The sequence below is a fragment of the Orbicella faveolata genome, unplaced genomic scaffold (assembly GCF_042242905.1).
Source record: "Orbicella faveolata isolate gen_17 unplaced genomic scaffold, um_ofav_v1 contig_35, whole genome shotgun sequence".
Taxonomy (NCBI): Eukaryota; Metazoa; Cnidaria; class Anthozoa; order Scleractinia; family Merulinidae; genus Orbicella; species Orbicella faveolata.
Window position 1 is genome coordinate 27,687,109 of NW_028301564.1, and position 24,431 is coordinate 27,711,539.

At 39.2% G+C, this 24,431-nt stretch overlaps 1 protein-coding gene across 1 annotated transcript; it reads right to left on the reverse strand.

Moving 5' to 3' along the window:
- Window positions 1–2,729: 2,729 nt before the first annotated feature.
- Window positions 2,730–24,340, reverse strand: LOC149104102 (uncharacterized). The gene is made up of 2 exons (XM_089274223.1): window positions 24,303–24,340; window positions 2,730–4,770 (listed from the first exon to the last, which is right to left on the reverse strand). The coding sequence occupies exons 1-2, from the start codon at window positions 24,338–24,340 to the stop codon at window positions 2,748–2,750; spliced, it is 2,061 nt and encodes a 686-aa protein (XP_089130349.1). The 3' UTR covers window positions 2,730–2,747.
- Window positions 24,341–24,431: the final 91 nt, after the last annotated feature.

Below are 24,431 nucleotides of genomic sequence, written 5' to 3' on the forward strand. Positions count from 1 at the left end.
AAGAAGGGAAATCAATGCTCCCAAAATAACCATTGCGTTTGATTGAGGAATTCTGGATTTATAAATTACCCACAGACAGGTTGTAAGAACTGTTCTTGCGCATATTGTGTAGATTTCATCTCGATACAGTCGTTTTTTTAGATCATTAAATCAAGCGGCTGCAATTTTTGGCAGCTCGACTTAGCATGTTTTTTTAAAAAAACGAAATGACGACTAAGATGGTCAACGACAAAATAGGAAAAAATTCCAAAGTAATACCAGGAGTGCGAATTGAATTCCTTGCATGGTACAGTCACATGAAAAATGATAAGGAAAAACAGTACTTTTGCTTTAAGCGTCCTGTACAAAAAAAGTTAAGGTTGTAAAGTTTTTAACTGGTGATTTGTAGAAGAAAAAGTGAGAAACTGTTGAGCTGTAATTCAGAGGTGGATTGTTTACAAATTCAAGAGAAAGACATCTTTGCGATTTCGGTGCTAACGAAGATGTGATTTTCCAGCGTTCGCTCCGCTCCAGTTTTCACGTATTGTTCCTAGAAAGCGATAACAAATTCAAGTTTAAAAGTCGTTCATCACTGAAACGTGTTATGTCGATTATAGAAATGAACTTTATTATTTCCAAGAAATAGTGATCGACAGCTCATTTCTCCTTTCTGCAGATGATGAGAATTTCAATTAATTTCAGTTAATTATAACATTAATTTCAACCAGATGATGAGAAAAAAGGAAGTTGTCAACTTTGGATCATTGTCTTGATGGAGCAGTGAATAGGCCATTTCCGAGTTTACCTTGTCCTTCTGTTTGAAAACGAGTTCTCATGCAAAATCACTTTTGCTATGTATGGAAGGCAAATTTCACTCTCGACTTCTGAGTTTTTTCAAATTTCTTTGTGTACGATGACAATTAAAAAGTAAGATATTCAATACGCAGACACGTGAGTTAAGTTAATTATTCATTTCCAACGTTCAATAGTGCTGCCCACTTTGTTGCAAAAGTAAACAAGAAGTAAAGTTATATTATTCCATAATGATTAGTTTTCGATTTTCCATTATTTTATTGTAACCAGAAATAATTTGGCAACACTCTGTTAGAAATGCTGCGGGATAGCTTAAGGCATTTTAAAATTATTCACTACCTTTAAGATTCCTGGAAGAAATATAGCCTAGAATAATAAAATATTTCTGTTTGTCGTGAACGGATATTAAATTTTCCAGGTAGTACCGATAAAAAGTGGTAACTCCATGCATGTTTGGAGCGTTTCTAGCTACGGTCTTGAGAGAGGTGTCGGCGAGGCATCAAATTCCCCAACAAACCCGTTCTCTGTATAAAATGACTTACTATACACGACAAGTTCAGTGAGAAAATAAACGCACACTGTTTAATATGTCTGACAATAGGAAACTGACAAGCGAGATAGTTTACAAATCTGATTTTGCCATCAGTCTCCAAAATTAAACGAAATAGAGCTTTTTCTACCAATTTTAAGTTGAATTAAAATATGTTTCTTCACACTTCAGTTGCACAAATAAACAGTGATTTGAGGTTCTTGATTTAGCTCGAAAGATCATTTCATGGGCCCATTATAAAATAGTAAATAAGTCAAGTTAAATGCTTTGTCTTATGAATAATTAAGGTTTAAAATTGACAGTGGAAGGGCAATGTGTTCGTCACGTAGAAAATAGCGGTAAGGTAGACCTGAATAAACTTTTCAATTCTCAAGAACTAGAAATCAACATACAATTTCTCCTAGCTGTCTTAAAACATTCTCAAAAAGTCAACTGATGAGAATAAAGAAATAAAGCAACTGTGTAGGATATTGTCTTGATATCAAATCTGGCAATATTGCCGAATTTTCTAGTATAAGTTTAGTCAGTGTATCCATGGATACCATGTGTGTTCCTTGCTGTTTTTAAGGTAGCTGAAGTAGATCTACAGTTCTTGTTCATTTTAGCATAAGACGTTGTTAACTTGACTTTCTATAGAATGATAATAAAATCCTGGTTAACGGATTTTGTGATAAAGTAGCACCCAAATATTGATGGCAACCTATCAAACCCAAAAGATACGAATAGCTTGTGTATATGAAAAGAAATTAAAGAGAGAAAAAACTTGACATAGAGATTTGAAATTTTTGCGCTCATTCTTGTTAAACCAGTACGGTTGGTAAATTAGCACATAGTGTCTCAGTGCACGTATTTCAATTGTCTAGATAACACTTACACTTGCCTTCTAACTGATCAATAATGATAATTCTTGTCAACAGGTTCAGAGATTAGAGGGATCCGTTAAGAAAATGGGCTGCAGCACTTATCAATATTAAATTCAACCACCTTAAAATAAAGTGTTAAAAAAGGAGATGAGCAAGACTTCGAAAAGAGTAAAGTGACGTTTTGGAAAAACATAACTGAATTTTTGAAAGCTATTTAATCAATAAACAAGACTTGCAAAGTAGCTTTCATCAGCATCATTCTTCTCTGAAACAATGTGAATCAAAGTACAATACCTAAGTAAATTTTCGTTAAGCCTTTCCTGGTGTTAAGAAGGTGTAAGGGCTAATTAAAGAACTCGCAACTAAGAGCTCTTGAAACCTTCTACAACTTAAGATCATTAAATGACGAAAAATGAAATATAAACAAGCCGCAAACTAAGTTTGCGGCCAAATCTTGTGTCCTTGTCCATTACTTAAATAATGAAACATAGTATCGTAATCAATAAAGTTCTAACCCCCCCGCCCCAAATGATCGCAACATGTCAACCCAACATATCCCAACATTCCTGTGCGTAACATGTTGCGCGCGCTTCGCCACCCTGTTGATACGTGCTCCGACATATTACGTGCCGGTGGCTCATACTACACTCAAACACCAAACACGTCACAACAGGGTGGCAAAACGCACACAACATCTTGGGAGGAGGTAGTAGGGAGCAAGATGACTCTTTTTCCCTCCTTGCTCCTCCCCAGAGGAGGTAGTAGGGAGCAAGATGACTCTTTTTCCCTCCTTGCTCCTCCCCAGAGGAGGTAGTAGGGAGCAAGATGACTCTTTTTCCCTCCTTGCTCCTCCCCAGAGGAGGTAGTAGGGAGCAAGATGACTCTTTTTCCCTCCTTGCTCCTCCCCAGAGGAGGTAGTAGGGAGCAAGATGACTCTTTTTCCCTCCTTGCTCCTCCCCAGAGGAGGTAGTAGGGAGCAAGATGACTCTTTTTCCCTCCTTGCTCCTCCCCAGAGGAGGTAGTAGGGAGCAAGATGACTCTTTTTCCCTCCTTGCTCCTCCCCAGAGGAGGTAGTAGGGAGCAAGATGACTCTTTTTCCCTCCTTGCTCCTCCCCAGAGGAGGTAGTAGGGAGCAAGATGACTCTTTTTCCCTCCTTGCTCCTCCCCAGAGGAGGTAGTAGGGAGCAAGATGACTCTTTTTCCCTCCTTGCTCCTCCCCAGAGGAGGTAGTAGGGAGCAAGATGACTCTTTTTCCCTCCTTGCTCCTCCCCAGAGGAGGTAGTAGGGAGCAAGATGACTCTTTTTCCCTCCTTGCTCCTCCCCAGAGGAGGTAGTAGGGAGCAAGATGACTCTTTTTCCCTCCTTGCTCCTCCCCAGAGGAGGTAGTAGGGAGCAAGATGACTCTTTTTCCCTCCTTGCTCCTCCCCAGAGGAGGTAGTAGGGAGCAAGATGACTCTTTTTCCCTCCTTGCTCCTCCCCAGAGGAGGTAGTAGGGAGCAAGATGACTCTTTTTCCCTCCTTGCTCCTCCCCAGAGGAGGTAGTAGGGAGCAAGATGACTCTTTTTCCCTCCTTGCTCCTCCCCAGAGGAGGTAGTAGGGAGCAAGATGACTCTTTTTCCCTCCTTGCTCCTCCCCAGAGGAGGTAGTAGGGAGCAAGATGACTCTTTTTCCCTCCTTGCTCCTCCCCAGAGGAGGTAGTAGGGAGCAAGATGACTCTTTTTCCCTCCTTGCTCCTCCCCAGAGGAGGTAGTAGGGAGCAAGATGACTCTTTTTCCCTCCTTGCTCCTCCCCAGAGGAGGTAGTAGGGAGCAAGATGACTCTTTTTCCCTCCTTGCTCCTCCCCAGAGGAGGTAGTAGGGAGCAAGATGACTCTTTTTCCCTCCTTGCTCCTCCCCAGAGGAGGTAGTAGGGAGCAAGATGACTCTTTTTCCCTCCTTGCTCCTCCCCAGAGGAGGTAGTAGGGAGCAAGATGACTCTTTTTCCCTCCTTGCTCCTCCCCAGAGGAGGTAGTAGGGAGCAAGATGACTCTTTTTCCCTCCTTGCTCCTCCCCAGAGGAGGTAGTAGGGAGCAAGATGACTCTTTTTCCCTCCTTGCTCCTCCCCAGAGGAGGTAGTAGGGAGCAAGATGACTCTTTTTCCCTCCTTGCTCCTCCCCAGAGGAGGTAGTAGGGAGCAAGATGACTCTTTTTCCCTCCTTGCTCCTCCCCAGAGGAGGTAGTAGGGAGCAAGATGACTCTTTTTCCCTCCTTGCTCCTCCCCAGAGGAGGTAGTAGGGAGCAAGATGACTCTTTTTCCCTCCTTGCTCCTCCCCAGAGGAGGTAGTAGGGAGCAAGATGACTCTTTTTCCCTCCTTGCTCCTCCCCAGAGGAGGTAGTAGGGAGCAAGATGACTCTTTTTCCCTCCTTGCTCCTCCCCAGAGGAGGTAGTAGGGAGCAAGATGACTCTTTTTCCCTCCTTGCTCCTCCCCAGAGGAGGTAGTAGGGAGCAAGATGACTCTTTTTCCCTCCTTGCTCCTCCCCAGAGGAGGTAGTAGGGAGCAAGATGACTCTTTTTCCCTCCTTGCTCCTCCCCAGAGGAGGTAGTAGGGAGCAAGATGACTCTTTTTCCCTCCTTGCTCCTCCCCAGAGGAGGTAGTAGGGAGCAAGATGACTCTTTTTCCCTCCTTGCTCCTCCCCAGAGGAGGTAGTAGGGAGCAAGATGACTCTTTTTCCCTCCTTGCTCCTCCCCAGAGGAGGTAGTAGGGAGCAAGATGACTCTTTTTCCCTCCTTGCTCCTCCCCAGAGGAGGTAGTAGGGAGCAAGATGACTCTTTTTCCCTCCTTGCTCCTCCCCAGAGGAGGTAGTAGGGAGCAAGATGACTCTTTTTCCCTCCTTGCTCCTCCCCAGAGGAGGTAGTAGGGAGCAAGATGACTCTTTTTCCCTCCTTGCTCCTCCCCAGAGGAGGTAGTAGGGAGCAAGATGACTCTTTTTCCCTCCTTGCTCCTCCCCAGAGGAGGTAGTAGGGAGCAAGATGACTCTTTTTCCCTCCTTGCTCCTCCCCAGAGGAGGTAGTAGGGAGCAAGATGACTCTTTTTCCCTCCTTGCTCCTCCCCAGAGGAGGTAGTAGGGAGCAAGATGACTCTTTTTCCCTCCTTGCTCCTCCCCAGAGGAGGTAGTAGGGAGCAAGATGACTCTTTTTCCCTCCTTGCTCCTCCCCAGAGGAGGTAGTAGGGAGCAAGATGACTCTTTCCATGGTAATTTATTCATATATTCAATTGAGTTAATGACTCCAGAAATCGTAATAAACAAGGTGCAAATGTTTTTATTAATAACAGTGATTTTCCTCTACCTTGCTTTGAAGGAGAATTACTTTGCATTATAATTTAGTTGAATCCAAGGTACCTTTTCTATTCTCAAAGCGGAGCGCAATGCCTTAAGAAAATCGTCAGTGAGAGATACCCTTACACGATGTTTTGTGCACAGTGGTTTATCTTTTGGCCAAAATTTCCCACTATATTACTGGGGAATATTGTTCTAAGAGCGTTAATTTCTATTCCTTAAACCTCCACTCCCCTGAATGAAACAATCGCACGTCAGAAAGAAATTTCTTTCATAATCCTCTGCTTTCCTAGGAAGGAGATTTGGAGCGAAGTGTAAGTCTTAACCATAATCTCTTAATCTTTCCTTAAAAGTCAAAAATGGTTATATTTTGAGTAAAACTTCCTCCCAAAGTAATTTTCTTTAAGATGGTCAAGGTTTAGGAAATGGCTGTAAGACTAGACTGCTTATTTGTGCCCATAGTGTCGACACAGTGTACTTTAGTCTTACCGCTACTTCTTTACCTTTAGCCCTCTCAGAGAAAAGTACTTTGGCAGGAGATTTAACTCATATTACAACCCCTTTTTGAACTTTAAAGGACAAGTGGAGGATTATAGATGAGAGTTAAACTTCCTCTCCCAATAATCTCTCTAGGAAAGTAAAGGATTATGGATGAGATTTAATCCTCCTTCGCGATTGTTTCATTCAGGGGAGTGGGGGTTTGGGAGGACAGGAATTAAGACTCTTCGAACAATCTTCCCCTTTAAGATGGTGGGGGATTTTTGGCCGAAGATAAACTACTGTGCATAATGGCTCGTGTAGGGGTATCTCACGATTTTTTGATTATCTGACGATTTTTTTCTGGCATTGCGCTCTGCTTTGGGAATGAGCAATGTTCATTGGATTAAACTGAATTTAAATGCAAAGTAAAGGACAACGACACAGGTTTAACCGCATTCACCTTTCTGGTTCTGCGGCATATTTTTTTCTACAGTTATTTTCTAAATAATATTTTATCACAGGAAGGTGTGAGAACTTACTGTAGTCTAATCTTTAATTTGCTCTTTGCACCTTCCTTACAGCAGCTAAGTTTACTTTCGTTATTTGCGAAAATCTCTCTTTTTAGTCTTCCCTCATACAGACTTGATATTATATATTCCGCTTCATTTGTTAATCAACTATTCCATCGTAACTTACTATGAGGATCGACAGATTTACGATAAACGGAGTACAGGTGCTTTTCTTAAAGTTTATTTCCAAGCTCAAAGAGAGTTTATTTGAAAGTGTTTCTGCATTTGTCTTGTAGCCAGTTGTTCGCTGTGGTGTATCATTGTTCACTTTCCTTACTATTCCTGAAGCCAACTGTTGATAGAATCAAATATTAACAGTTCATCAGAATGTGTCACGCACAATCAACATGTATTATTATGTGATGAACTGTCGGAGTGAGGGTGCTGCTGCGATACTCTCCTACTTGTTCAATATATTCTTTCCAAATAAAACTTACGATGCTTACATGTAAAATGAAATGTTCACAAGGTAACGCTAGCTTTTGGCTTCAGAAAAAAATATATAAACAAATACTAAGCAAAATAAACTAGTTGTTTAAATATAGAACTCTTGCTAAATGATTGCCAGTTAAATCTCTACATTTTAAAACGTCACCATAGTGTTATCGAGGGCAGATTGAACTGTCTTTTGAGTCCATCTTTCAGCTTTGTCCGAGCGATTATCTTTTTTTCTCTAAAATTTCGAGTCCTGTGACAGCAAATGGCCTTGTTTCAGCCTTCTGGAGAATTTGATTATCCATTCAATATTTCTAAATTCCCTTCCGAAACTTCGGTGAAGCGAGAAAAAATGTCCCTATTTTGCAGACAATCTTCAACCACTGAATAGTAATGGATGATCGTACAAGATATACCTTAGCCAATCAGAATGCAGTATTGCATTAGTATAATCCGTTAGATTTGTACTAATGATAAAACGATTACTGTACCGTTGTCAAGCACAATAACTGTTGGTTATTAATTCTTACATAATGATCAAGAGTGATCACAATTAAACGTTTTCATGAAATCATTATGAAGACTGATTGACTTTGCGAATTCTTTTGTTAGAAAACATTTTTGGACCTAAAAACTTTAAAGTTAAAATTGTAAATTTCATTTTCAAAGTTAAAACTTTAACTTTGCAGTAACTATTTACTTCTGCTGGCATGTTGACACGACCTTGTTTCCTTACTTATGATCAACAACACGCTCTGCCTCGATCTGAACCAGTAGGGAAGAAATGACTTGCATTTAATGTCTTTTTTCAGGTTTTCTGAACCGCACTTAACAAATCTTAAGAAAGAAGCTAACATATTCATTTCGACTTGTCTTATTCGCATCCTTGGATGGGCCGTGACTCAATATTTCTCTGCAAACTGAAGTCGAGTGATACAAAACTTAAGCCCTGCTCCGCTGTGTTAATACTTGGTTGGATTATCTCTTACAGAAAACAGCACCTCTTGTTAAAGATGGTTTTTCGTGTTTTTGGTATCCTTAAAGGGACACAGTGGGCTTTGGGACCGCGCTGACCGGGACACTAGTTTTCTTACTTTGAAAAAGTTCACCTCAACCTGAAATCAAAAATACTCGTCAAGTACATCTAGAAATCCGCTTCAATCTTCGCAGTGTTTTGCTTGATTTTCAATCGTTTACTGAAAAACCTGTTTTTGAGTGGGCTTTTGCTCATCCTATGATAGTTTTTTATCATACTTGGTTAAAAACAGTATGGATTGTGTGTCTGTGATATGCAAATTAACTATGAAATCAAATGGTATCTAATGCGCATGTGCTCCAGCTGACTGTGCCCCTTTAACTTTTAATAGGGTACCACTGATTCATGCTTCAAAAGTATTGATATTATTGATAAAAGAGCGTAAAACCGAAAAATCAAAAACAAAGCCTATGCAATCTTTTCAAGGCACTGGGCGTTTTTTTTAAGCTTTTCGAAATATATGAATTGATTATGTCGTTCTCAAACCTTTTTATCAGCCTAGCGTTTTTGTCAGTAGTCCGACATCACCAAGTCCAATCACATCCTTTACAGGGACAGGATCCGGTACTTCTTTTTTTTTATTAGGTTACGTCGATCCTTTCAAATTGACCTTGTGTTTTCACTGTTTACCAAGGTAAGGTAAGGTAAAGTCTGCATACGAGCCAAGTGGCCCACCAGGCCGGAGCTTATCCCGGTTTCTGTAGCACGAAGCGACTAGGAGTATTTCTACTCCCCCCTGGATGGGATGCTAGTCCATCGCAGGGTTACCCCCAGCATTAAGTTCGCCGGTGCCCATTTATACACCTGGGTGGAGAGAGGCACTATGAGAGTAAAGTGTCTTTCCCAAGAACACAACACAATGTCCCCGGCCAGGGCTCGAGCGCACTAACCATGGAGCCACCGCGCCTCCCACTGCTTACCAAAGCGTCGCTTATTTAACTATCAGAAACCATAGTACACTTGCCTGCCAAGGAGTTGAAAAACGAATATTGCTTCGGAAATAACATCAAAACTCGATCTGCTATTACCGACCAGCTAAGAAATAGACTTACAAATGCGGGGTAAAAATACAGCCTTTATCAGCAATGATGTGAAATGATATCCTACTGCAAATTATCAACGACCTGTTAACATGTCCACGACTAAATTTCCTCACGGTTACGTGTTTGATTCGGGGTTCCCGTTTCTTATAGGTCATCGATACAATTTCAAGCATATCCTTAAGACAGTTGTATTTGTTCAGATCATAGTTAATAGAGGAAATGGTTAAGAATCCCAGCAAACATCAAAAAAGCAAACAAACAAGGTAAGATTTATGTTGGAAGGTCTTTAACCCTGTACATCTTTTTGTTTTATGCTCCTAGACTGCGCATGAATTACGTAATCGCAATGTTTCTATTGGTTGGTTGTATGAGCACACATAACCACTTTTTGTATTTTTTCCACATTTTATGCAGGCTCAACCTCTCCTACCCCCCCCCCCCCCCCCTCAAAAAAAAAAGCAGCCAACAAAAACATACAACAAAGAAATTTGCCATGATTCATAACCATTTCCCTCTATTAACTATGTTCAAATGTATTGTGTTTAAGTACCTTATCTCACTTTAAGTATTGCCAATGCGTCTCGAAACAGGATTTAGGTCAATGCTCTTTCCAGTATCTTGATAAAGTCAAAACGCAGGTCAATATAAATAACTAAACTTGGTAACTCCTTGTTAAAACAATCAGGGAACGTTTTGTTGTGTCAATTAGTTCATTGCTTTTCTTGACGTTCCTGTGGCAAACAAGCACACTCAAAGGTGTTTTATGAATTTTGGTGTACTTTTCTAAGCTCAAGTCTATGTTTTAGAGATTTTTTGGGTTTTTGCAAAGTCTTAATTAAAAAAAGAAAAATTTGAATCGCCATATTTTTAGTATTTTCAAGCTTTTTGACATATTTGCAAAATTTTGAAATCCAAGATGGAGGTCCTTTTCAAAAGCACGATATCATTTTTACCTGACAACTTTTTGCACGAAAATTAACATTTCTAGATGATTAATCACCACATACTGCATATATGTTTTATCACTATACCGCATTTATAATTTGATGAACATGGAAAGAGACACTCTCAGTTAACCTTCACCCTTTGCATGTTCTAAAATTTGTTTCATTTTTAAGAACTCCATATAAAAGATGAAAAGCATAGACGAATATGATTAAAATTCAAAAGGTTTGTTCAAAAGTTCTAAAGCAAAATTTACACCTTAATGGTAATTATGTCTTGAAACCTTTCCTCAGTAATACTGCTAGTAAATACTTTTTGTAAAATCACGGTTCCTGCACTGAGACTAGTTTCTAACTTCTGATAATAACGTTTTTCAATGCAATAACTTTTTACTAATCTTCCCTATGTCGAATCGATGTGACAATTGTACACTGAGTTGCTAAAATGAGCTTAGATCAGGAGCCATAATCGGGGAGGGAGACCGTAAGCACGCGCCATTTCTAGTATTGGGGCTGTCCCTATGATATAGGACAATTTTTCTATTTTTAGAACAAGTTGCGTCATCGTGTGCGGAAAGTGCGCGTACATGCTACGAGGATTTTTGCGGTTGTAGCGCGGGAGAAATGGCATCCGAAATTCCCGACATGTTTTATGCTTTTGGCCCACAACTCAATACGTTTATGTCTGTTGGAATTTTACTAAAGTATTTTCGTCGTAAGCTGCTTCAATTCGACTGAAGTAAGGCAGTGTCGAATTTAGGTATGTCCCGTTTTTTTTTTTTCACTCAGACCAAGTTGTGTTCCACTGCTTCGTTTACAAGAGTTCCACATTACTCCACTCAAAATTTCACATATGCTGAAGATTAACAGCTTTTCCGTGACACAGCAAAAAGCTAGTTGGAAAAATTTGGATATTGCAGCGTTTTAGGACTTCAAAGTTTCCCTCCTCTTGCCACACGCTTGCGGGGATTTCGCCAGAGTCTATCGCCACCGAAAAGTAGTAAAAAATTGCAAGTTTGCATTTCGCCTGAATTGTAAGCAACACTTGATATTTCATCAAGGCCCAATAAGTTTACGTCTGTAGATACGGCTAGGCTTTGTTTGTGTAAAAATTCAATAAATTGTCTGTTGTCGATGAATAAGAGCGCCCGCCGATGCGTGTTTTGTACAGTCAGTAAACATGACAAATTGGACTTCCGCAATAATATCTCCAGTTTTTAAATATGTTCAAGGTTGATAAATGTTTGAGAACATATTAAACTGCTTAGCTGAAAATATGTGAATACAGCAGGAATAATCAACAAAGTTACGATGACGCTTTCTTTAATCAACTCGAATAACGATTTCGATTTTGTTGGCTGAGTTATCAAAACTCCTTGTCTATTTTATTTTCGCAGCTGTGTAAAATTTCACTACGTTGAAGAAACACACATGATAGTAGCCTTTTGGCGTTGGTGAAAATTGTTGCAGAATCTCAGCACAAAAGATAACGAAAGAAATCTTTGTCAAGATTTGTTGACAATTAGCTACAATTGAAAACACCGACTGGGGCTTTAAAGTACACGCCCTGGAGCTACTTGTACGCGTCAGACTTTCCTTCCAAAAACTTTTGCAAACTTGCCAAACGAGCAGAAACAATAAGAAACTATCAAAAACAGGTTTTGGTTATGATTAAGCACTGTTTGAGAAATTCACAAATTACCTTGATACCAGAGTAGAGAGATTTCTTACATAAACTTTATTCTTTAGGCAACATCCACGCGAGAGCCCACAACATGTGCGTGGATCCGCGCGGATGTATGTCGTCAGGGTGGCGCAATTTGTTCTAAAAATAGCAAAAGTGCTCCATATCATTAGGTGCGCGCAGATCCCGAGACTTACGGTCTCCATCCCCGGTTATGGCTCCTGCTTAGATTGAAGATTGTTTATTTTTTACGGAAAACGACATTCCAAGGAAGCGGGAAACTGCTCGTGCAACAATTAACATACTATGTAAATTCAAAGCTTTCCAAAGTTTTCGATTCTATTTCATCTATTTTCCATTTCATTATTACATTTCATATGTATAAACAGTAGTTTTGACACCTTTTGACCTGTGTACTTGTTTTATTTATCTATTTTTCTCAGGGTCCACTTTTTTTTTTGCTGTTTGTTTTAAAATGTATCGACCATTACTTCAATTTATCATTTCAGCTACCCTGCGAGACTAGCGTCACGTATTTATTCTGGCTGGAATGTTATTTGTTTGTTGTTTGTTTGAATACTGACACAAAAACTTTATTCACGTGCAACAAACTGTTCTTTTCTTGAGAAAAAGAAAATACTCAAACTACACTTTGAAATCCATGTCAGTGAAACATCGCTACATCGAAAACATGACATTTCTCTCAAGGCTTGAGCGCACTTGTGCCCGGACATGCAAGTACGTATCGAAACCAAACAACGCTCGTAAATATTTTCAGCCACCTGAAAAATTAATTGTGTTTTCTCTGTTCTAAACGTTAATTTTCCATATTAAATGGTGTAGCAAGACACTAGTTTGCCCTAGGCGATGATATTTTTTCATTCACCTCCATGTTTAACATTGTGCTTATATCAGTTATACAGACAAAAAAGTAGTGCATGTTTATATAGATTTTGGTCAAGCTTCGAACATTGATGACCAAACAATGATCGTGTTTACCAAAGCGCAATTAGTCACGAGCTAAAGTCACGAGCTCTATCAGTCGTTATAAATTAAATTGCTGTTCGTTCTTGAATGCCTGACAATACTATTTTAAAACACATTTGATTTTGAGCAATTCCTTCTCTAAATGAATCGCCTTTAAAGTTCATTTGCGGCCTCGTATAAGGAAAGCATTGTTCGCACTGCAAGTTATCACTGTACTATTAAACTGGAATTGTCCTCGTAAATTGTCGTACATGGTTCTCTGTCTGCAGCATAAGTGGATCACTTCCTTAAATCTTCGTTCGCAAAGCCAAGCCGAGAGTAAGCTGAAATGCTACTTTAGAATCTTTGTTTTTCACATTGTTTATATCAAAATAAATTTGTAACAATTACTAGTACCACCACCACGTTTTTATTCTGTTAAATTTGAATTCCAAATGTCAGGAAAAAGCACTTCAATTTTGCATTGCGGAGAATATTCGGACGTTTCAAGTTGTCCTTTAAAATAATAAATTGCGATGTTCAACCTTTCACTTGATCAGTCTCAAACTCGAAATATTAATTTTCCCAATTGATTGTTATACATTTCTTTTGTTCTTAGTTTATGAATTTGGTAACATTGCCTTTGTAACATACTTGACAACGCAACGAGGTACGATGAGGTTATATTTTGATCACTCTTGGACTGAAACCGTTAATGGTAAACGACTAGAGAAACAAGAAAACGACTAATCTGAAGTAAGATTTTTCCAGGCCAGGGTCCAAGAGCCAGTACACCGCAATCCAAAATGACTACATATTTCTTTGAAAGGGCATTTAACCTAGAAGGAAAGGAAACATCAACAAAATAGCTGGTTAATACTGATTGTATCACTTAACACTTACTGTTTTCACAACGTTCTTGCGAAAGTTATCATAATTAACACCAGCGTGTTGTTTTATTCTGTTAACTTTGATTCCATTATGTCACTGGACAAGTCTCCAATCTTCAAGTAAAATTCTTCTTACTAGTTACAATATATCCTGATTTCAATATTTTCTCTCCAACTGAGATACTTATAACAAGGGTCAGGAAGGCATTTATATGGTCAGACTCTGATCACTCTTTGGACTGAAACCGTTCAATGGTAAACAGAGAAGAAAACGACCTACCTGAAAAAAGGTGTTTTCAATGGCTGTCAACTTGAGCCAGGCTTCGAGAGCTTACACACTTTGATCCAGCGTGGCTACACTTTCTATTGAAACGATGTTTGCATTCAACCTGGTGATAAAAAGAGCAAAAAAACAACAAATTAAATTACTTTCCAACGACTATCGGATCTCCAGTTGTGTTAATTTCGAATATTTGCTCCTAAATACACATTTACAGTGCTTTTCTAAAGCATTTCTTTATTGAAATTGATGAACAAATCTCTCGCAATTGTGTTACTTTTAAGAATTCGTTCGGACGTCAGAACAATTCCTCATTACCCAACCGGTATCTAAGAGTTTATGGGTTCGAATCCCGTCACGGACTGAGATGTTCAATTCTTTGTCCCACGCTCACCACAGGATCAAAATTTCATCTTTCACTACTCCCGATTAGATTTCTCTACAGGATACTTGGAATGACACAGTTATTAAAGTGGTCGACGACAAATTCAAGTAAAATAAGGAAAGGGTGAACTTATCTGAATTAATAAGATTTTTCCAATATCTCATAGTGCACCAGCGTTCAAGAATTACACACTGCAATCCAAAATGGCCACACTTTCTCTTCAATATCCGAGTTCACCTGGCAAAAAGGGAGATTAAACATAAAACGAACTATTTCTTTCATCAACAAATTCGAGACGTGTTTATAAATTTAATAACAGACAATTCTGCAGTGACTTCTTAAAGCAGGTATCAATACTGTATGGTAAAATTATTTAAGAAAACACTAAATTTTTGTTGGCTGGCAAATCTCAAACAAACTTCCTGGTTCTGCTGAGGACAAGCATTAAAATAGTTAAAGATTTTCTCTGCAAGATACTTTGAAATGTATTGAAATGGAAAGAGATTTTAATTTATTAACTTTGGACTGAAACCGGAAAAAACGGAAAATTTGAGGTGCTGGACTTATTGTAGAGAAAAAGCGTTTCCAGCCAATAGCAAGCAGTGAACTACTGATTGAAACCACTGAGTCCAAGAGCTAACGAAGTTGCTTTTCTTGCATTGGCAAATTTTCAGTCGTTCGTTTCATAAATTTTCCAGAAACCAAGTGAGGCAAGTTGCAGATAAATTTCTAACACCGGCAAAAACTATTTTATGAACGTTACTGCTGAGCTTTTGGTAGTACATTTAGACAACATTTCTCAGTTAGTGAATAGAAAACTGCGAAGATAATATCTGGTCTATCTGAACCAAGATGTTTACAATACTTACTTTGTACCAAAGAACATTAGAGCCACGCACTGTCGTACAAAATGGACTTGTTTTCTCTCAGCATATCTTTTTTAAAACCTGCATGAAAAAGAAAAGAGGAAGCTTTGATATACTGACTTTTAAAAATTGCGTTAGGCTTAGGAATTTGGTCAAAACAATGGAGAGTTAGCGGTTCACAGAGACATTTAAAGTATAAATGCTATTCAGGCAGCGTTTGAACGCACAAAGCAGTATAAAATTATTATTTTTTTACTGCAGGAAGACAGTTCATTTGGTTATATATATATTTCCCTCAGGATGTACTCAACATGATAAAAGAAAATCAGTTATTTTCTTTCTTGGACTGATACTGTAAATGGTATAAGACACAAGAGTTAAGCAAAAGACAACGAGCTTATCTGACTATAAAATCTTTCAGATGTCGTCTGCTTGCATCGAGGCGAAGGGTAAAATTCTACAATTCAAAATGGCTGCATTTTCTTTCAATGCATGTGCACTCTGTGTTCAACCTTGGAAAAAAGAGAGCAAATGTCAATAAATGAAGTAAATCTCCTTTTATTCAATAGAACAGTCTTGTAGTTGTACAATGTTGCTATTTTCAGGCATATTACATTGTATTCGCTAGCCTGAAATCAAGAGACTAGAGAAATGCATTTTATAGTGGTGACTGGCTTTCTTTTCGCTTAGAAAATTTACTGCGAACAAACGTGTTAGGTCTGGGATTCTGGTGCTATATTGTATTTCGATCAATCTTGCTCTGAATTAATTCTTTATTCCGAAAGCTTCACACCCTCCCAGTATTCAACAATTTCTTCACTATGTGGACGTAAAAAATTGCTAAAAGAACTGGTTATACTAAACCACTAAACCGCGGAAAATGGCAAGCGTAGCGAAACGAGGCCAAAAGCGAACAAGGTCACGAAATGAGAAAACGAAAGCGTATACTTATCTGCGAAGGGGAGCACATCGACGAAGATACTGGTTCACCTTCACAACACACGACGCTTTCTGACACTAAAACGAACGGGATGTCCTTTGAGACTTCCTTATATACACGATTAAAATTCATTCCACGTACTAGAAAAGTGTTTGCTGCATCAGAATATTTCATTGAGATTTCTGTGCGTCAAACAATAGAGCATACAATTATATCAATAAAAAAATATCGAGTAAAGCACGCACTCAGAAGTCAGTTATTTTCTTCTAAAAAAGTACAGGTATTTCAAATCAATTCGTTGAATAGTTTTCAAGAAGTTGACTCTTGAAGTCCTTTGTGATATCACTAAAATCCCCAAGGAAAGACAGAACATGTGTCTTCGGGAGTTTGAAATTCATCGTCGCGTTTTAAATGCGCAACGTGTCTTATATTCAGTTGTGTTGTCATTTTACAGAGCCAAGCCCTGTAAACTGAAGGTGTCAGGTGTTTACCAAGATAGGCACGGAAGGCGTGCTCAGACTATTCGGTGACAACACTGGGACTGTAAAATTGTGTAAAAGCAAAAAATATAAACATATCAAAAATAATTCTGATAAATTTATTTAGCATCAATTCTGTCTTGAATTCCAAACATGATTTCTTTCCCACAATGCAAGTATTTGAGTTAGAGACAAGACTAGAGGGCCAGAACAATGCTTTTTCCTGACAGTTCCCTTGATAAAAATAAAATTTCTCTAACCAAATATATAACACATAGTAACGGTTTCTTGCCTGCCTTCAGGGGGCAGCCCTCCTTTCCACCCATTCATTATGACTGACAAGATTTTAACAAATTTTACTTTTCCATAGGGACAATGTCTTTTTCCTGACCATTTCCTGACCTTTAGCAGGGTGTCAAAAAAACTCGAATAGCGAATAGCGAATAGTGGCGAATAGTCGTCAATAGTCACCGCTTTAGTTCAGCACTGATCTGGATTCGTTAAAACTGATCACGTGACAAAAAACAATAAAATATGAATGTGAGGCAAGTACTCTGTGATTAGTTTATCAATTAACTGAAAAGACACAAACGAGCTGCTCTGATAATCAGTTATAAAAACAACAATGTCTAAGCTACATCTTGCATTAATTAATTATCCAAACAAGCATGAGAATTTCAGTGAATTTATCACCTTTTCTTCTCAGGACTTAGGCTAGGGCCGACAGTAAGAAAACATAAAACACAAGGATAACCTAATAAAGACTTATTTACCCTTTTGCAGCGGTGAAATTACGTTTAGAAACACTTTTTGTACTAATAACCATCCACGCTTTTTAGCGGGAAAATTTGGTACCAAATTCCCCCCAGTTTGGCCACTATTTGCCACTATTTGTCCACTATTCGCCACTATTCGCGACTGTTCGCCACTATTCGAGACCGTTCGCCACTATTCGCACTATTCGAGACTATTCGTACTATTCGCACTATTCGCTATTCACGACTATTCGCTACTCGGGTTTTCCAAACAACCCCTTTAGCAACCCTGCCTGTGAATTCGTGTTGTCGGTATTTTCACAACTTTAGCGAGAAACACTTACAATTCTCAGGCAATTACTGAGAGACATTAACATCTACTGAAATAAAGTGTATTTGGTCAAGTTGCCTTTATTGATCTCAGTTGAAATACATGATAATGCCAAATGACTGGTCTGGCAAACATTTTGGCACGCAAGTAACTGTGGAACTCAAAAGATTGCCTACACTAAAATTCTGTTGGAAAGCCGTCGAATTAAAAAGTTGATTTGTCATCGTAAGTTGTCAACGGCCGCACAAACGTCTATAGAAAAATACAAATTGAAATATATGTTTTGAGACAGGTTTCGAAAACGTTTTTTTACAATAACTGCAGAAAATTCGATCTATCCTTGGAGTATAGTCTGTGATTACTGGTTGTTACGTATATACATCTTGTGCATTCAAAAATTGCATATATTTAGAAACTCTCTGATGGAAGACACATTTTACAGGTGGTCTGATATGACCTTCCTCCCTCTAGAATTATGGTCTACGGGAAGAGGATCTGAAATGGCAAGAGTGCCATTATTGGGCTTCTGACGTCAGTATGGGAGTTGTAGCAGGAACTTCAAACAAAGTCGCTGGTTCCATCGTACCAAACACAAATTCGTGAAAGTTTGGGAGAACCAGAAAAAACTGTGGAAACACTCGCCTGTAGGTCAGTTCGTTAACAAGCGCACGCTGCTAAGCTGCTCACTATCTACAACAGAATATGTAGCGACTAGAACTTCCTTTGCTTTAGGGTGTCACGTTTTTCCGTGACCCTTGGGAATTGTGCAACCCACTCTGTAGTACTTAAGCGTTCTTCATTATGCGTAGTTTTGTGATTCAACTGAAAAGATAAACGAGACAAAATACTTAAGTACAAATATAACGACAAAAAAAAAAAAAAAAAAAACTAACAACGGAGCAAATAAACTTCATTATGCGTAGTTTTGTGTTTTCATTTTGGCCGGTGCTTGTTAGCACTGAAAGTTCGATCTGCTCGTTTCTACCGTGTTTTCCTTAGCTACTTCACTGTTGTGAGCCCTGAAATACAAATTCTAGAATTCGAGTCGCCACAGTTTTTGAGCCACACACACACCCACGATCACTCTCTGGAAGGGGATACCCATATCACTAGAGATGTGGGTATCCCCTACAGTTTGGCATTTCTATAGTGCTTTCCTCCCTTGAAATTCCCTTTCCTCTTGGTAAGTTTGCTTTGTCTTTTCATCTTCTGTTGATTTGGCTACCCTTAACGGTAACAAGCAAGCATATTGAAAGGGATACCCATATCACTATGGATTTGGGTATTCCTTACATTTTAGCATTTCTAGTCCTTTCCTCATTGGCATGACTTTCGTCTTTTTAAGTTTGCTTTGTCTTTTTATCTTCGGTCGATTTGGTTACCCTGAATTAAAGAAACGGTAACAAGCAAGCATATTGAATGGGATACCCACATCACCAGGGATTTGGGTATACCACTTTTCCAGTGTTCAAAAAACTTAGTCTTGTCTACTTTATTTGCATTTTTTATAGATGTCTCAGAAGAAAAAAACTGCTTTAATGGCAAAACCTAATAGGAGGGATGGTCAAGGAAAGAGCGACAAATAAATAAGTCTAAGACAAAGTTTATTTCAGACAAGCAACCGCACACAGAGGTCAGTCACAGCGTGAGACCTTCGTATTGCGTGACGGCCGTATCTCGAATATTGATTTTATTCAATCGCCGAACTATCCGAGGTTTCGAATGCGCCCTTCTTGTTTAAAATGACGTGCATTTCAAGGGTTATTAATCGATAGGCACCAAGCGCATGTTCATACAAGGAACTTTGGCGCGTGAATGTGTTTTGTATGTCGTTATAACTGCGCACTCGGATCAGACAGTCTGTTATAAATTGCGACTATTTTCAGCAACTTAAAGTGTTTATATCAAGATTAAGCAAGTTTTAATTTATTAAGACAAAGCTTCGTAAGAAGATAAATGGTTTTTCAGCAGAATTATGGATGATTTCACTTGCCCCAGTCGGTGGTATTTAACGATTTCAGTGTTTTGGGTACCCAAAACACTAGGGATTTGCGTACGGCGGTACCCAAAACACGGGGATACCCAGATTACTGCGACACCGCCATTTTGAAAATCGTCGTTATTCGATTTAATCACTTAGGCTTAACTTTGAAAGTCTGTACATTGCCAATTTTACTATAGCCTGCGAGCAGGCTCCCCTTTGCGCCACACCCGGGAGCAGCGAAGAACGAAGCGGTTCGGCGGGAAGGAGTCTGGTGAAGAGGCCCCAATCGCACTCGACTCGGTGCGTGTTTTTTACGTATCAAACAGTGAAGTTACATGTAATTCGAGATGAATCAACTTTCAGATCTTCGATATATTGAAGCAGCGATTTTTAGGATCTTTTTGCACATCATGCAGAGAATTACTTGACACTCACTCGTGATTTATATGGCATTTTGGGGGATGACAGCCATTTTGCCGAAGCGCAGAAATTGGGAACTTTTCCGACGAAGATAAAAGATTGGAAGGAAACATAAACAAGCATTAAAATCTTACGTTACATTGTCTTTTAACATGAACAAATGATAGGCAAAAGCTTGAGGACACAACAAAGACTTATAACCATGTACACTGTAGCAGTCAAGAGAAAACTGGCGAGCGACCCCGACTATAAAAAATGTTTTGTTTACATTTTTAAAACTCGTGCAAACTTTGATGCGCTGAATTATAGGAAGGGCTTCCAGCCCCCTGGGCATGAAGAGTGGAACACCACGACGCGAAGAGCAATTTTCCATGGGATTAAAAAGCTCCGAAGACACGAAATTTAATGATCGGTTTTGTCCCCAATCTGTCGCCATAGTTGTTGCTGCCCTACATGCCGGCCGGCATAATGGGCATGAGTGAGTGAGTGAGTGAGGGTGAAAATTATACGGGAAAAACGAAGTGAGAAGGCTAAGAAGTGTTACTCAGTGATACCAAAACAAGAGCTTAATTGCGTGACAACTGTCTCAGAAAACAAACCTTCCTCGAGGATAAATGGGATCATATTGTAACGCGCGCGGGCGACAACAACTTCCATTCAAAGAGTCCAACAGTCAACGGTTTAATTACTCGACTCTTAACGTTTAGCTTACTTGTACATGGCAAGTTTACTAACGCACCCCGGCTACTACATAACGTGAGTCTCTTATATATCCTGTATTACGAGTACATTGCGCACTCCGTACTCGCCACATAACCGTCTCCTAGTCTTCGAACTTGTGCGAGCATACATTCAAATACAACCGTTATGCATCTTAGCAAGCGCACCTTAACTCGTGCAATCACTATATCAATTTCATTACAATCTGGTGCCGGTATTCAGTGTTTGTGACGCAAAACAGGCCTTTCCTTTACGTAATTTTTCATTGGTTTTCATGGCATTTTTTCGAGATAAGAATGTCCTATAGGAACGCAGATCCCTAATTTTTCGGCATTTTATGAGCATAGAGCTTCCTGCGGTGAAGCATTCCACCGTATAAAAGTACAGGACATTGGTTCTGTACAAGTTAAAGCTTGTCCTAGCTGTGAGAACGCTCGTCCGCCGGCGTCGACAAAACCAGGATCGGACCGGACCGGACCGGACCGGACCGGGTCACGGACCGGATCACGGATCAGATCACGGATCGGATCACGGATCGGATCACGGATCGGATCGCGGATCAAATCACAGAAAAAATAACAACAAAGTTTTGAAGGAAAGAAAATCCAAAAAAAAAAAACCGAATCGTTTATAAGATAATAATAAATGAAAAATAAAAGTGGAAAACTAAAATATGTTAAATGCAAATAAGATCCCGAATTTGACGCAATGACATGTTAATTACAGAGAATGACAAGAGGTCATTTGAAAAGCCACATAAGCGCCTAATTTACGGCAAATTTAAATTGTAATGAACAGGCAGATGTAGTTATATTTGAACGTTAGTTGGCTCGAAGATTGCGTGAAGCTCCCATTCTCGTTTTTGAAGTTGTTGTTTGTATCTGTAGCTAATTCTCGGCTACATTTTCGTGTCGGATGTGAGCGTTACAGTTGGCGTTGCAGATAATGAGAAAACTTACGTACGGAAGCTTAAGGACATGACTTGCTTTAAAGGAGTACGTCACGACTTGCGCATCTTGAAAAAACTAGCCAAGTTTTTCAATTTCGTCATTTGCAGTCCTCGTTAATCTTTACCATCTTTAACGATCCTCACTGCGTTTTGATTTGTTCTTGCCTCTTAAGTGTTTTCTATCCTGGAACACGATCATTTTAAGGTTTTATTCTATTGAAAGGCAACTCTTTACGACCCTAAAAATGACTCTAAAAATCGTGACGTAACTGTTAAAAAGTTGTTTCATTCTCGGGCTGCGTTATCGTTCACACTATCGATGTTATTCCTATAATTTTTTGTAAAACAGCAATATTTCCTTGAAATACAAATGGTTTGTTTCGTTTTATTTCAGTGCGAAATATCGTATTCCAAGTTCACATCTTGCAAAAGTACAGACTTGTCTCAAAAACGGAAATTGTTTGAAATCATCAGGTGTTTAACTATTTTAGTGTTTTTAGTTTTTGTGTTTCCATGCTGACTCGTTTTATGACAGTTTACCTTTGATGTAAGTGAATATACAAAATATCATTTATCTGAACTGAGGAGAAAGATATGAAAACATGATTGATCATCGCAATTATATACACAACTTAAGCAGTTGTGAAATTAAAGCCTGAAAAAAAAATCAGGCCTGAACGGGACTCGAACCCATGACCTGTGCGATACCGGTGCAGTGCTCTACCAACTGAGCTATCAAGCCAACTGGGAGCTGGTTACATTGTGAGTTCGTAATATACCCATAGATGGTGAAGAGTGCAAGTGAATATACGAGTGAATATCATATCGTTGAACTGCGGAGAAAGATATGAAGACATGATTGATCATCGCAATCAAAACCCAACAGCCTGAAAAAATTCATCTGTGACCAGCTCCCAGTTGGCTTGATATTATAAAAGAATAAAGGAATATCACACCTGAATTAAATAAAACGTTCTGCTCACAGTAGGCACTCTAGTGTAATTTGCTCAACAGAATTTAAACTTTGAATCTTGAATTTTGAATTTTGAATTTTTTTCCTTGATCCGATCCGTCATCCGATCCGTCATCCGATCCGTCATCCGATCCGTCATCCGATCCGTCATCCGATCCGTCATCCGATCCGTGGTCCGATCCGTGATCCGATCCGTGATCCGATCCGTGATCCGATCCGTGATCCGATCCGTGATCCGATCCGTGATCCGATCCATGGTCCGATCCGTGATCCGATCCGTGATCCGATCCGTGATCCGATCCGTGATCCGATCCGTGATCCGATCCGTGATCCGATCCGCGATCCGATCCGTGATCCGATCCGTGATCCGATCCGTGATCCGATCCGTGATCCGATCCGTGGCCCGATCCGTGATCCGATCCGTGATCCGATCCGTGGTCCGATCCGACCCTGGTTTTGTCCGCCCGTCCGCAGGGTTCAAGTCAAGAAAAATGGACTTAAGAATAGCACCTTTGATATTTAATTGTCTTAGCGTCTGTCAGCTTATGTATGAAGTATAAACATGAACTATTCAAACAACCTTTGATTGGTTGCGCAAGGGCAGCTTTTTGCGAAGCTTTCAATCTCGTTCCCAGAGTGTTCTTCCCCTTAAATAGTAAAATACTCTTTTTCTTTGGCCATCGTAGCTTGATAAGAAATAACACGCAAACTGCGGTGATAAACATGACAATAAAACGCATGTTAAGAAACAAAGTTCATTTACTTCAAGTTTCGTATGTTTCAACATACATCTTCAGAAGTATCCGTCGTCCTACAGGCTGAGGCAATCAGACTTTTCAATGCCCCGCTTTGCTACAGTAACGTACGGAAAACATTCCATCAGATACCTGGGGCCAAAGCTCTGGAGTCACCTGATGACCGATGAAAGAAACTGTCAGTCTCTTAATACATTTAAGAAAACAATTCGGAAACGCGACTTCAGTAACTTTTTAAACAATGAAAGATGCAATTGCCGCCTTTGTGAATTTTAATAATAATCATGTATATAGCTTTTTTATCACATAAATTTTTCTTCTTATCGTGATAGTTGTAATTTTTTTAGGTAGGTGTCCACAATTAGTAGAGGGGACGCTTCCCCTCAGCTAAACATTTTAGACACGGTAATAAAGTTTATTATTATTATTTTTATTATTATTATTATTATTATTATTATTATTATTATTATAGAAGTAACAACTAAATTTAAATTTAAAATTAGTAACTAATTAACAATTACAATGACAGAAGCTGAGAAAAATTTGCATATAAACAATGCAAACTAATAAAGATAAAGCTTTCCGCTGCTTACATTATCATTTAGCTAGAGTGGGTTTTAATTCCCCTATTAACAGAGTCTCTTTTATCTTGCAATGTGTATCTGTCCGACCGTTTAGCTGAGGGGAAGCCTCCCCTCTACTAATTGTGGACACCTACCTAAAAAAATTACAACTATCACAATAATAAGAAAAATTTATGTGATAAAAAAGCTATATACATGATTATTATTAAAATTCACAAAGGCGGCAATTGCATCTTTCATTGTTTAAAAAGTTACTGAAGTCGCGTTTCCGAATTGTTTTCTTAAATGTATTAAGAGACTGACAGCCATTACCGGATGTCCGGTAACACATGCGTAGTTTTGGCCTGCATATCTGCTCATGTTCAGAAACTAATCCTTAGGGAGGGGAGAGAGGAATAGAATGTATTTTTCAGATGTGAACAGACCGGAACGTTGACATGT

Excerpts from the sequence above, each read along its gene's own strand:
- LOC149104102 (XM_089274223.1), bottom strand. The coding sequence starts at position 24,340 with ATGCAGGCCAAAACTACGCATGTGTTACCGGACATCCG. Across the intron at positions 4,771-24,302 it reads CATGTGTTACCGGACATCCG|GAGCAAGGAGGGAAAAAGAG; the intron begins GTAATGGCTGTC and ends TCCTCTGGGGAG.